The 15,416-nt window shown below is 41.1% G+C and overlaps 1 protein-coding gene across 1 annotated transcript in view; it reads right to left on the bottom strand.

Annotated features, from left to right (window-relative positions):
• Positions 1 to 14,803, bottom strand: part of LOC311236314 (uncharacterized protein) — a gene marked incomplete at both ends in the record, with an annotated part of 70,958 nt that extends 56,155 nt beyond the window's left edge. The window contains 3 exon segments of the mRNA XM_084338390.1: positions 13,864 to 13,881; positions 13,884 to 14,149; positions 14,152 to 14,803. Coding sequence (XP_084194516.1) covers positions 13,864 to 13,881; positions 13,884 to 14,149; positions 14,152 to 14,803 — 936 coding nt within the window.
• Between the last annotated feature and the right edge of the window lie 613 nt (positions 14,804 to 15,416).

Below are 15,416 nucleotides of genomic sequence, written 5' to 3'. Positions count from 1 at the left end.
TCTAAATATCTAAACCTCTGTCTATCTAGTGTGTGTATACATGGCATCAAATCAAAGTGTGTGTTGCTGTAGGCCTGCCTGTATTGATCACAGTCACACTATACGAGTTATGAATCTCTCGCAGTTCATTCAAGCTGGCTACGTGAGCTACAGTATCAGCCACTGCTGTGTGATGAGTTTGGTGTTTTGGTTACGTTTACCAAGTTTACCAAGATGCGTCTGATGGTGGTGATGCTGGTATTTGTTGCCGTAGCCGGTGGAGACGGATTGCATTGTCTGCTCTCACTAGGTCCACGACGGCAAGTTCCTGCTGTTGTGTGAACAGGTCTTCTAGTCATTCTAGACTAGAAATACAACCACAAATTGTTATTGGTTACCGTGACTGGCCGCCTGTTTTGTGTCCACTGTAAGATGAGTGAATGTGGTGTGGCCCTCTGTCTCATTCCAGACAGGAACTGCTTTTTCGCATATCACTAAGTGTGATACAGAACAGGCAGATACAACCATGAGGAGACTCCCATAATTTTTTTTATACATGTGCATAATTTTATTTTTAGCTTTTTTTGTACATGTAGATTTTCCCTAAATTCATCGTGGTCGCTCTCTGCCAAATATCATATGAGGCATCTTGTATTATTATTGTAATTCAAAAGTGATATATAGGGTTGTTCATTGTACAATACAATTGATACAGTTGATGTTTCTTGTTGATTATTATTCTCTATGTTTTTTTAATAAAATTGTGTGATACCTACATGTATGACCTATATCTATCTACTACTTTTGGATATGAGCATTTTTTCAATAAGTATGGAGCCCTGAACACAGAATGACACCAGTATCACTGACTACCACGGCAAGCCTATAGAAAATTATTCTATTAAATAATAATTATTATTATAAATGTCTCTCTCTCTGTCTATATCTCTGTATCTATATATTATATATTATATTACTATACTATTATATCTAATGTGTTCAGGTAAACCTCGATCTTAGAGTGCGATACAATGCCTAATTTTACTTTACTTTTAAATTGCTTCTAGTTAATTAACCTCTTTAGCCTGAGCGGTCCGACGGAGGTTAAAGGGTACAAAGTATGAAGAAGGTGAACATGTGATTTTACTATAATAATGGTCAGCTAACTGCTAGCATCTGCAGTGACGTAATTCTCTTCACAATTAAATATTACATTCGTTCTCTTCACAATATTACAACTTAGCTGTAAATACATATATTGTCAATGAATTGGTCAAAGACAGACCAGACCACTAAAGACTACTATGACAGACAGATATGACCAAATCAACAGAAAAAGGTCTTTCCTCCTTTTAACGAGCAGCATCAAGGCTGCAATGCCAACAGTTGTCTTGGTGCTGGGCAGACTGAAAGGTTATAGGGTGGCAATATGCTGGATACTATAAGACTTGAAAGAAACAGACTAAAAGTGATCTTAAATCATGATCTTGAATGGGGGACCCTGATACAAGACGAAAGTCTTTCTCTGGTCTGCATCCCCTTAACAATTGTATGTATGTATTGAGCGTACACATTCTGCAATCTGTTAATAAAGTTTTCAATCAATCAATCATGCAAAATCTGAACTCTTCATTGGTGTACTTCTCTCTTCTCCAGGTACAATTGCTGCATTGCTCCCCAACGACAAGCAGAGATATGAACAAGTCAATGCCTCACTGCTGTGACCAGTGTGGAAAGAGCTTCATCAAAAAGGCTGCTTTTCTAAAACACCAGCGCATTCATACAGGAGAGAAGCCGTACTACTGTGACCAGTGTGGATCGCGCTTCAAGACCGCCCAAGAATTAAAGAGACACCAGCGCATTCATACAGGAGAGAAGCCTTACCACTGTGACCAGTGTGGATCGCACTTCAGTCGTTCTGGACACTTAAAGACACACCAGCGCATACATACAGGAGAGAAGCCGTACCACTGTGACCAGTGTGGATCGCGCTTCAGTAAGTCTGCACACTTACAGATACACCAGCGCATTCATACAGGAGAGAAGCCCTACTACTGTGACCAGTGTGGATCGCGCTTCAGTCAGTCTGGAGACTTGAAGATACACCAGCGCATTCATACAGGAGAGAAGCCCTACCACTGTGACCAGTGTGGATCGAGCTTCAAGACGGCCCAAGAATTAAAGATACACCAGCGCATTCATACAGGAGAGAAGCCGTACCACTGTGACCAGTGTGGGGAAGGCTTCAGTCGGTCCGGAACCTTACAGACACACCAGCGTATTCATACAGGAGAGAAGCCGTACCACTGTGACCAATGTGGGGAAGGCTTCAGTCAATCTGGAAACTTACAGACACACCAGTGCATTCATACAGGAGAGAAGCCTTACCACTGTGACCAGTGTGAGAAGAGTTTCAGTAGATATGACCGCTTAAAGGGTCACCAGCGCATTCATACAGGAGAGAAGCCTTACCACTGTGACCAATGTGGGGAAGGCTTCAGTCAGTCTGCACACTTACAGATACACCAGCGCATTCATACAGGAGAGAAGCCTTACCACTGTGACCAGTGTGAGAAGAGCTTCAGTAGATATGACCACTTAAAGAGACACCAGCGTATTCATACAGGAGAGAAGTCAATGTGAGCAGAGAAGTCAATGTGAGCAATGTGGGAAGATCTTCATTACATCTGGACACTTTCTAAAACTTTCTAACTTTCTAATTTCTGTAGAAAGAATATTTTCAAAACAAGTAAGAACAAATTCAGATTTTATTTATTGTCAAAAGTATGCATAATGTTGTGTTAATTCCACAACAAGAGATATGTAATGTTAATTACCTGAAATTATTCCATTTTGGGGGGGGGGGCACATATCGGTATAGGTTGATATCGGTATCGGAAATTAAGAGTTGGACAATATCGGTATATCTGTATCGGTAAAAAAGCCAACATCGAGCATCCCTAGTTTCTTCTCCTTTCTCCTGATGGTCAAAAGTATCTTTTTCTGTTTTCTCTTTTTGTCCAGGCTAGACGACTGCTCTACATGACTGAGACGACTGCTCTAGCTCCTGTACAGACCAGGCTAGACGACTGCTCTACATGACTGAGACGACTGCTCTAGCTCCTGTACAGACCAGGCTAGACGACTGCTCTAGCTCCTGTACTCTTCTTAGCCATGGCAAGGTTCATAACGCGCAGGGTATTGAAAATAGCATGGATTCACATTTGATTTCCTTATTCAACAGGCTGTTTGGATTCCTGTAAAATATATATATATTTTCTTTTTTTTCTTCTTTTTTTTTTTTAAACTTTGACCAGTCGGCTGGTTCTTTTAGCGTTTATCGCTTTTTCTGGTCAAGCATGACCGACAAACAGGTTGAATGGGGTATAGATCGGGGGAAAGACACTCTGAGAAAATACGGCGAGTTCGGGAGTCGAACTCGTGTACCCCAGATCCGTGACGCGCACGGTTGTCCCCGACGCCGAAATAGCGTCCGAGGTACGCGGTGAGCTACTGGAGCTCCCCTTTTCTTTTTCTTTTTACATGAACAACCTGTAACATGTTCTGTTATTCTGAAATTATGCCATAAAGGGCCTGTTATTCTGGGTGAAATGTTGTATTTTCACATTAGTATCTGAGGTGCATTTTAGAATAGACGTGCTCATGAGCCAGGTCAGGTTTTTTCTTTTTTTTTTATATAGTAAATGTAAATTGTTTTTCCCTTTGTGTCAGTATCATCAGTGTGTTTGTATATTGTTTGTATGGTAAAAGTCATACCTAACATTGTTCTTGCAACACCTTGTTGGCTACTGCTGCACATTACCGTACTTTTCATGTACACGTTGGGGGTTTTAGAATGTCTCCTCTTCTACCTTCTCATCAGTTCCAGTTTGGTATCTGAGGTACAGTATGTCGTTGTGTAACCGGTCTCATTTGACATGCCCTGAGTGGGAGTTGAACCCCGGTCTCCCGCGCCGGATCACAGACCACTAGACCAAGAGGTGAATTCACTTCTTGTTAATAGGTCTGGATGCCTCTGGGGAGTGAGTTACCGCTACACTGTCCATCGTGAGTGACTGTGGATAGACACGCGGTACCTCCGTTACAGTTGCACCACGCCACAAACAATCACCGTACACACTTTAATCAGAAAAGCATCCACATTGCCTTCATACTGTATACCCTTATGCCTGGGGTGCCTTCCGATAGCCTCTATGGCATGCATAGAAAACGCTAGGTCGGTAGAGGCAGAAAGAGAGCGAGAGAGAGAGAAGGTGCCGTTGCATTGTGTAAGGAGGAGGCATCGTGATTCCTCCTTCATGCCGTCTATACGCCAGCGACATGACAGTTTTATGTAGACATAAACATAGGCTGTGTTCCAAGGAAGTTCTACAGCTGGTTAGGTTTATTTTTTTATTTTTTGTACCATTTTTACATTGAAGTGTCTGAACCTAAAGCAATAATTACACTGAAGAGTGGACAAGCCCCCGTTAAGTCCACCACTGATACGCTTGCTCTCTGTTGCAGAGGAGCGCGGGGGATTGTCCTATTCTTCCGTGCCGCGTGATTTCATTTGCATTGACGAAACCAAGCGACCATTCTGGCAAAAAAAATAAATGATCGTCATCGTTTGTGTATTTATAATTTTTTCTTTTTACATCAGGCGCATCAATGTGAAATGACTACCAGACCCAACAAACGGCTCCCGTTCGAGGCCTAATTATTTAATCCTCACTATGGCTAGGAATATTAGCATTTTTTTGTTGTTGCATATGTAACGGTTGTTATATCGTCATCTTAAACGCAGATGCCCCGAGGGAGTTTCGAACCCATGGTCTCCCACACCACGGGTCGACAGTGAGTCCAAATCTCTGTTAACGACATCAGTGCAATGGTTCTTCGTAGTTTTCTGCACGCATGACTTCTGTGACAATACAGCTGTCTCTTATCATTTAGAACCACAGTTTTATTAAGTTTTTATTTGTTATTTTTATTTTTATTTTTTTTTGGGAATGTTTGATTTGCTTTCACACAAGGTGCTCTGGTCTTTGGCTTCTGTGCGGATGCTTATGTATGTGTAGTTGTATGGCTATATTTTGCCCTAGAGGAATGTATTCACCTAACGAAGCACTTGTTTTGTCTTGTTCAGTTGTTCCTTTATTCACTGTGATTTTGTTTTCTACTGCTCCCAGGATGTTCTGGTTTGCAGTATCTGCTTTACTCAGAGCTTTCAGAAGCTCTGTCATGTTTCAATCTGTGTTTCTCGAGATATCTTTTTTTCCTTTTCCTTGATTATGTTTCTCATGATCAAAATAAAACGTTTAAAATTTGCAACGTCCAACATGTTATTTTGTCTGATGCAATTTCTTGTTTTGCTTAACAGGGACAGGTGTCAATACTTTCACGAGTACTGATAAATACTGAACACCAATATGAGCACTTGACAATGGCATTTACCATTTCGGCAAACTTAGTCTATTGAAAACTGAGGAGGGGAATTTGTCTTATACGGTCACATTTGAATGACTTTGTACATATTAAAGGGGAAAAAACAACTAAAACGATGCTGATTTATTTTGCACATAATCTACACATAATTATTATTATTATTATAAATATTACATAATCTCACGCACATCCCAAAAACTCGAAACAGTTTTGCACACATTAATTTTGTTTGATAGTTATTGAGAGTAAATGAGTTTGAATATGGCCATCAGTGATGTCATTGGGGACATTGGATCCTTGTGTTAATTACAGCACCATGATGTAGATGAAATAGCAATATCTTGTCTTATAGGGACTGCTACCTTATCATTTAATTGAGCTGTGATTAACACAACAGAAGGATTCAGTGTCCCCGATGACATTACTGGTTGCCATATTAAAACTCATTACTCTCAATAGCTGTCAAACTAAATTAATATTTGCAAAACTGTTTAGTTTTTGGGTGTGTGTGAGATTATTTGTAAAATAAATTGCCGCTGTTGTTTTGGTGAAATGCCCCTTTAACCTAATCAGATGGCAGCATTCCAGCTAATTTTGCAATGTAAAATATTTGCATCATGTCATTGTGTCTTTACCAGCACAGCACCAGGTATACTGGGACAACATTGGAAAGGTGCAAATGAAGGCAAGCTAGAGTCTAATGATTGTATGGTGAATAGCGCCATCTTGTGTCCATTATAATCTGCCACCAGTTTATACTGTAAATCAGTGAGAGTTGCCAAGTGTTACAATGGCCCGTCCAAAGATCTCTTGTCATTGTATTGACTATAGGGCATAAACCCCGACACCTTGTATTCAAGATCCTTATATTTAATGGTGATCGTGTGCCAATACAACGATAACACACCAGGCCAATATACAGATTAGAGAACATTAAAAACAAAAAATCTCTAGAAATTCTATCCAAACCAATGAGCTTCTAGATAGACAGTAGAAAGGATATGCAGCCAGTATGAGCTTGTTGCATATACTCATGTTAAACAGTTGGCATTGGTGCAGAATTTGACTAGAACTGTCTCATAGGGACGAATGCTGGAATGGCATTTTGAATGGCGGGCCATAGTTAGACATAAGAAAGCTCTCATCGACTCAGACAGATTGCTAGTCATACATAATGGCATTGAAAGACTGTCAAAATTACCTGAGTTCTGACAACGGTTTACCCCATTATGCGTCTGTCTTCTTTCCATTGACTCCATAGGCATAGATAATTCTACCCTTGCTCAGCAGACACACGACAGAGTAGAGCAGTCGTCTGGTGATCCAGAGGTTCACGGTTCGATTCCCGTTCCTCCCGGGCAATGTGTCGAAGTGTCCTTGAGCAAGACACTTAACCCCTAATTGCTCCCGATGAGCAGGTTGGCACCTTGCATGGTTGCCTCCGCCGTCGGTGTGTGAATGTGTGAGTGAATGGGTAAAATGTGAGGAACAAATTGTAAAGAGCTTTGGATAAAAGTGCTAGTATATAAATGCAGCCATTTACCATTTACACGCATCTCTATGCTGGGATCGCGAGGTGGGTTAGAATGTTAACCCTGGTGACGGCCTTTCCAAATCTGCAGTGAACCATAATGTAACATGTTTCTGTAAATGTTACTACAGGGAGTGATTAAGCAATAGAACATAAATAACATCACATCACATCTAAAGTATTTCAATCATCTCAGCCGCGACTCTATTTACTAGATTTATTACAACGCACGGCCTTGAGTGTTCTGTTGCTTTTATACAACAGTTTTTATGCAATATCTGATTTCACATTGTGAATAAAACACTTAGCTATAACGTTTTGATGAAGTTAATTCAGCGCAGTATACAATATATACTAAACTACTCCTAGCAGTGTTTCTATAGCAAATAACATAGTAACATGTCATATAATTTCAATTTCAGAGTGCTATAATCAGCCTTTGTGTCTGTTTGAAAAATAATTCTATAGATAATATACAAAATAACTAACAGTCCTATTTATTATGGATTATTTATTTCATATGTGGAACAAGATATGGTCCAAGGACAAAGCTTGAAGATCTTGCACAACCTTTGACCTTTACAACATGTTGTTATTTTATAAGGAAAGATATGATATCTTAGGTGAACTGAAATAGAGTGCAGGTGTGTTGCATAACTTGTCTCTCATCATTACTGTACACATGTTTATGTCAAGTCCTGTTGGATACTTAAATCAATATATCTTTTGAATGAACTATGAACTTGTGAAAGTGTTGTTATTTTTATATATGTACACACACTATACATTGCCCTTTATATTTCATGGGTAACTCATTTTATGATTAATTACTTTATACTTATTAAATGTTTATATGAAAATATGTAGTCACCTTATACAGTTATTCTTTCCCTAATTTAACACAAAGAAAATAATTGACTCTTGGAACTCTTTAATTATGCATCATATTGAAACAGAAAGGTTATCTGACGTATTCCACCAAAGGGAAAAGTGATCATATCCAAATGTGTGAATTTTTTATTGGCTAGATTGAATATGTTAAAGGTAATTGATCCAAACATACATGAATGTGTAGCTCCACCACCGGACATAAGAATGGAGCCCTGTTTTCATCTCCTGCTGACTGACTAACACTAGACAGTAAGCTGCTTGTATTTGTTCTGTGGCTGAAACACTTTGGGTATGTTGGCAATGTTTGCAAACATAGTAAAACTGATCTATATTATGATTTACAATAGGTTCAGAAAGATCCAAATCCAAATCTTATGTTCCATGTACAGATCAAGGTAGACTTAGTATGGAGTACTGTATTGGACAGGATAAACTTATATTTATAATTATAGCTACAATATATATATTGTACCGGGAGTAGACGGCTGACATCATACCTCAATGACCGCTCCTACCAAGTGTCATGGAGAGGGACCCTGTCGGCCACCCGCCCCCTGCGGACGGGTGTCCCCCAGGGCTCGGTTCTAGGACCCCTTCTCTTCTCCCTCTACACTAAATCACTGGGTAACATTATCACGTCTCATGGCTTCTCCTATCATTGTTATGCCGACGATACTCAACTCTTCCTCTCCTTCCCTCCCTCAGATATCCACGTCTCTGAGCGGATCTCGGCCTGTCTGTCCGACATCTCCGCCTGGATGACGACCAACCACCTCAAACTGAACCTAAGCAAAACAGAATTGCTTCACTTGCCGGCCAAATCCTCCCCCCTGACAGACCTTTCCATCACAGTCGAGAATGCAGCTGTGACCACGTCCCCGACCGCCAAGAACCTTGGTGTTGTCCTCGACGACCAGTTGAACTTCTCTGCTCACATCGCAGCGACAACCAGAACCTGCAGATTCCTCCTGAGCAACGTCAGAAGGATCCGCCCCTTCCTGACAAAAGAAGCCACCCAACTCCTCGTCCAATCAACAGTCATCTCCCGCCTCGACTACTGCAACGCACTGCTCGCTGGCCTCCCGGCCACTGCCACTAAGCCTCTTCAACTCATTCAGAACGCAGCAGCCCGCCTGATCTCAAACCTACCAAAGTCGGCCCATGTCACCCCACTTCTTAGGGACCTGCACTGGCTCCCCATTGCTGCACGAATCCGCTTCAAGGCCCTCGACCTGGCATACCGTGCGGCAAAGGGAACCGCTCCCGCCTACCTCCGGTCAATGGTCTCTAACTACACACCCGCAAGACCCCTACGCTCTGCATCTTCTGGCCGCCTCAGACCTACTCCTATCCAAGCTCCGGGAGGGTCATCAAAGAGAAGTCGCCTATTCTCAGTCCTTGCCCCACAATGGTGGAATGAACTACCCACCCCAGTTAGGACAGCCGAAACCCGTCCAATCTTTCGCCGTCGACTAAAGACGCACTTCTTCAACCATTATCTGAATTTAAAAAAAAAATCAAAAAATCAAAAATCTAACCCTAACTAACCTTACTGTCATGCCATGCACTTGTCCTAATAAACTAACCTACACTGTAGCACTCAACACTTTATGAACATTGTTACTCAGCTGATAGAGTTGTGCCCTTCCTGATGACTTGTCGTACAGAACTTGTAAGTCGCTTTGGATAAAAGCGTCAGCTAAATGACTAAATGTAAATGTAAATGTAGTAGACATAACAGAGTTAGTTATATTTGTACCGTGAATAGACTTAGCATAGTTAGTATATTTATAACAGGGTGGGCTGTACATACACACATATTTGTATAATTGATACTGTAGAGTATACTTATGTTTCTATGAACTCTAACTCGTTTAATTTGAACACTATTGAATTTTAATGTTAGATTTCGACTGAATTCCTCGTGTAGCACATGGAAATAGTGAGTTCAAGTAAATTCCTTTGCATTGTTTTCAAAGTTCTATATTGAGGTTCAGTCGGTGAAACGGCAAGTTTCAAGCAAATATCCACACGGGTCCTTCTGGGTTTAGATGTCCACGTTTATTTATATAAAAGAACAAAAGACAAAATGCACAATATTCAATGAATGGTCATTCTTCCTAAACCAGCTCCTATCTAGGTCTGTCTCCCTCAAAGTCTGCCACCAGAAGAACAACTCTCTCTCTCCTTGAGCTCTTTTGATAACGCAGATGGGTCTGTTCTAAAACTAAATAGTTGCATTTACGACTGACCCATGCCCCACATCCTGGCTATGGGTTCAACCGAAGGCCTTGAAGATAGAAGACTGTCCTGTATGAAGTGTCCCGGCTGCCCAGAGATAAGAGGTGAGGGAGAAGGTTATAGGCTGAATCAACCTCCCCATGGAGGTCCGGCCCCCACATTGTTACCAACCCCCCCTGGAACAGAGAGAGAAGGGACAGACCCAAATCCCACAGTAATTCAAAATGACCAAAGGTGATAAAATACTAATACACAATGGTTGCATAATTTGTTGTCCAGCCTACCCGGAGTATGAAAATAAAGATTTTGACTCCCCTGCATGCAAAGGGACAGAAGTATTGAAGATAGGAATCAAATATGTGAATATGCAAAGATCTAATCAAACAAACGTTACCCCGGTAGGCAAGAAACTAGAAACAAAGAAAAACATAGTGTATGTGTGTGTCCCTCAGAACAATGATAGAGTGACTGAGTGAATGTGAGTCCTAATTACCTCATCTTTCACAACTCAGCATCTTCAAGATCAATTTAAACCCCAAACCCTGGGTAGAGGAGCTGTGAATGTCACTGATCTCTACTTCAGCTCACAAAACTCAGCTGCAGGGTGTGAACAGAAGTCTGAATATAGAAGCCGAAGCCCAGGATAGAGAGGCTGAGTGAATGTGGTGTTGACTCTGTGCAGGAGGGTCATTGTGTCAGAGACACTGTAGAAGGACAGAGTACCTGCCCTGTGATCCAGGTACACTCCTATTTTGGAGGACCGGGGGCCTGGTACTGTTATGCTCTCGTTATTGTGTCTGAATGTGTAATTACTTTGTGTGTAATAATCTAAAGCCCAGGATTTGGAATAGCATCTAAATACACAGTTCTCCTTAATGCCTGTTCTACTAATATCTTTGTAGGAGGCTGCTACATAAACCTCTCCACTCCACTCCACCTCCCAGTAACAGCGTCCAGTCAGACCTTCTCTACCCAGAACCTGATGCCATTCAATAAATCTTTCTGGGTGATTAGGATATAACTGGATATGATGCATCTGTGTTGCTTTTCTGTTCCCCTCAGACAAAGACAGACGTGTGTGTGTTGTGTTTGGGTCCAGTGTGATCTGAGAGGAATATTGTAAGAAGTCAGCTCTGGTCTTGGGCTCTGGTGGCAGTAAAAGATTAACAGTATTCACCGTTGTTGAGATTATGGGCCACTGCTCTTTCAGAACGTCCTCTAGTTTGTCTCTCAGCTTAGACACAACCTCAGTCACATCTGCAAAGTACAGGAGAGGAAGGACACTGATGCTGGGTGAGTCTGTAGACCAGGGGCGTTTTTAGGGTTAGAAAACATTGGGGGCTTCAGCCCAGGGGGGTGGAGGGGGGTTTCCCCCCCCCCCCTTTTTCTTTTTTTTTTTTTTTTTAAACACAGTAATACGCAATTTTAGAGTAATTAGAGATGAATACTGAAGAACTAGAATCATTAGAGGTTCTCAAAGTGAGGTCCATGTCCATGAGAGGGATCTGGGCAGTCCCCATAGAAAATTCAAAGTTAACAGGACCAAATCATCAGTTTCTTATTTATTTATTTAACCTTTATTTAGCCAGATAAAACATTGATCTGGTCCAAGAGGCCCCAACAGGAGTACAAATATACATATATACACATATATATATATACATATACTGTACATACATACACACATATACACCAATAACAAAATAAAAACAGTTAAGAATCATACACATAAGCAAATAAACAAACAAACAAACATATGCACAGCCTATGTACAAAAGAAATAAACAGTTAATCTCTAGTCTTTACAGTTTTCTTCAATTGCATAAACACTCAAATCAAAAGTATTACACAATTATCAAAACATTACACTCAAGGAGCAAAACATTGGCCCAGATTTGCACCTCTATAAGCACAATGTCAGCCTCACACTTTTTGCAAAACAATACACAGAGCAAAAAAGTATCTTGCCAGATCCAGCTAGGCAAAGAGATAATGTCTAGTATTTTCTGTACTCTATTTAAATTTTTTCAAAATTGTTTTTGTTTTACTGTAATTTTAACCTGTAGGCCTACTGGATACAGTATTTTATGTTTGTCTGATATCTGCTGAGCTTACAGTGTTATGCACATAGTAGCATGAAAACTGGGACATGTTTTGTTGTGATTCTCCATGTTGAAATGTTGACTGATTTGGTTATATGGCGAGAAAATTTATATTTTCATCAGTCTGCATCATTGATTTGGGTATATGGAGAGAAAATGTTTTTTTTCCAGCAGTCTGCATCATTGATTTGGGTATATGTAGATAAATAAATAATATTTTCATCAGTCTACAGCATTGGTCTTGTGTAGTGTTTGGTGAATTTATTGTATATTTGCACATTCTCTGCGTACTTCACTTACAGTACTCTAATCACTGAGAAGTAGAATAGCTAAATGTGTTTTAGGTTAAGCACAGCAGTGTGAGTAACTGGTTCAAACAGAATTAAGTCATATAAACGTGTGTTTCATATAGTAACAAAATGTAGTTTTTTTAAATTAGTGTATGGTTTTGACAAGTGTTTAATTTAGCAAAGGATCTGAGGTGTTCTGATAATTGTGTGTGTGTGGTTGTGCTAATTGTGTGTTTTGAAACACCGGGCCCCGTTTTAAAAATCATGCTTAAGCAATCGAAAAAAAAAGTCTCATAAAAAAGATATTAGATTTTTGGGTATTTTCCTGCCTTTGGTCCGCTTTGCATTCACATCTCAAATGCAGGGTTCACTTGCAAGAGTGAATGAGCTTTCACACCACCCCAAACCAACCGGACTATCCGAGGAAATGAACCAGGGTTCGATTAAAGCTTATTATAGTTTATCACAGTATCATGAGCATGTCTTTGTCAGTGGACACTGGACATGGGTATGGAGGCTCCAGGTGCTGCTGCGTTAAAGTGCACATCTTCAATACCTATCTGTACTATTTAAAAGCACAGTGCAGGACACACTCAAAGGTTATCGCACCTCAGAGATGGCAGTGGACATGTATGACAGGACAAAGGCCATATGTAATGGCATCTTGTGGCACAAGCTCAGACCTCAGCTCAGGAGATCAGCTGAGACAGAGACTGTTCTATCCAGAGCTTGAGAGCAGGTTCTCATGAGTTGGATAACAACTTATGAGAGGCATACAGGCATGTTATCCAGCCTCAGACCAGTTTCTCTCAGTGGAATTGCTGCAACCCCTCGCCACACATTACAATATCCAACTATTGCCAGAGGAGATCACAGTTGCAAAGTGTTTCCTGGTCAGGACAGGCAGAGATGCAGTCCCTACTATCCAAAGTGTCTTTTCCCTCCTGGATGATGATGATAATAATAATAATAATAATAATAATAATAATAATAATAATAATAATAATAATAATAATAATAATAATAATAATAATAATAATAATAATAATAATAATAATAATAATAATAATAATAATAATGCATTTGATTTATAAGGCGCCTTTCAGGACACTAAAAAAAAAGTCCACAAATCGGTGAATGAAAAATTATAGGATCAAATGAAAACTACTTACTAAAAATGTTTAAAAGTACTAAAAACCAACAAAAAATACCAAACACTAACAAACATTCAGCAAAGACAATGGGGATGCTGACATAAAAAAAAAAAAAAAAGTAAAAAAAAAAAAAAAAAAATGTAAACTTTTTTTTTTTTTTTTTTTTTTTAGATCCGGGGCTAGGAGAAAAACATCCGGGGCTAAAGCCCCGGAAGCCCAGGGCTAACGACGCCACTGCTGTAGACCCACTGGGACTTGAGAGGGGGGGGTAACTCTGTAGAAAGTGGATGTGGTCCTCTGTGTGTGAGAGCTGCTCCAGCTCAGTGGCTCTCCTCCTCAGGTCCGCTATCTCCTGCTCCAGTATCTTCTGCAGTTCTTCAGCCTGAGTCACTGTGGTCCTCTGTTGGGCTCTGATGACCTTCTTCAGCTCAGAGCGCCTCGTCTCCAAGGAGCGTATTAGCTCAGTAAAGATTCTCTCACCGTCCTCCACTGCTTTATCAGCAGAGCGATTGAGAGTTGCTTCTCTCTCCCCTGGACTCTCTGGTGGATTTTCTGCTGACTCATGCCAAGCTCTTTCTGTCTCTCCGTCCTTTCTGCTGCAGCTGAGACTGTATCATGGCCTTTATGTTCATCCATGGAACACAAATAACAGATGCACTGCTGATCAGTACGACAGAAAATCTTCATAGCTTCATCATGACGAGAGCAGGTGTTCTCCTGAAGCCGTGTGGAGGCTTTGACCAGCTTGTGTTTCTTAAAGGTATCAGATTGATAGTGAGGCTGGAGGTGAGTTTCACAGTAAGAAGCCAGACATACCAGGCAGGACTTGAGGGCGTTCTGCTTTCTCCCAGTGCAGACATCACAGGCCACATCTCCAGGTCCAGCATAACAGTGATCAGGAGGAGCAGCTTGGAGTCCTGTCTTCATTAGTTGTTCCATCACTTCAGCCAGCATGTTGTTTTTCTTCAGAACAGGCCTCGGAGTAAAAGTCTCCCTGCACTGGGGACATGTGTAGATCCCCTTCTGATCACCGTGATCCCAGCAGTCTGTAATACAGCCCATACAGTAGCTGTGTCCACAGGGAATAGCTACCGGATCCTTCAGTAGATCCAGACAGATAGAACAGCAGAACTGGTCCCGGTCCAGATCAACTCCTTGCTGCGCCATTTTATTCTACAAAGACAACGACACTCCTAAGTTTTGTTTTCTCAGGAAGAGTGATCGTGTGGGTGGGAGGTGCTTCCTGGTTGTAGAGTAAACTCTGAACGCGTCACGGGGTGGGAGGTGCTTCCTGGTTCTAGCTGTCCAGGGGAGGAGTCGCTTTAAAGAGACAGTGTCTATTTTACTGTGATTCATATAGAAGATGTTTTTTTTTACTTAGTTCAGGACTTTCTATCGTCATCAACTACCTCTAATTAGCTTACTTTGTCAAGGAAACCCCACTAAAACTCATAAGCACAAAGAGAGACAGGCAAAATGGTAAACATACTCAATAAAACACTCTCTCTTTCTCTCTCTCACTCTTTCATTTCCCTCTCTCTCTCTCTCTCTCTCTCTCTCTCTCTCTCTCTCTCTCTCTCTCTCTCTCTCTCTCTCATTTCCTCTCTCTCTCCTCCTCCTCCCTCCTTAAAGCCCACTCTAAAAGAGGCCCCGGCGAACACAAGAGCTGGAGTGGACGGGGGAACAAAGAGTTGTTAAAAAATCTCTCTCGTTCTCCTCTCTCTCTCTCTCTCTCTCTCTCTCTCTATCTCTCTCTCTCTCTCTCTCTCTCTCTCTCTCT

The sequence above is a fragment of the Notolepis coatsorum genome, assembly GCF_963971535.1.
Source record: "Notolepis coatsorum genome assembly, contig: SUPER_10_unloc_1, whole genome shotgun sequence".
NCBI lineage: Eukaryota > Metazoa > Chordata > Actinopteri > Aulopiformes > Paralepididae > Notolepis > Notolepis coatsorum.
The sequence above is the reverse complement of the archived record's forward strand: the minus strand, read 5'-3'. Positions and strand labels throughout refer to the sequence as shown.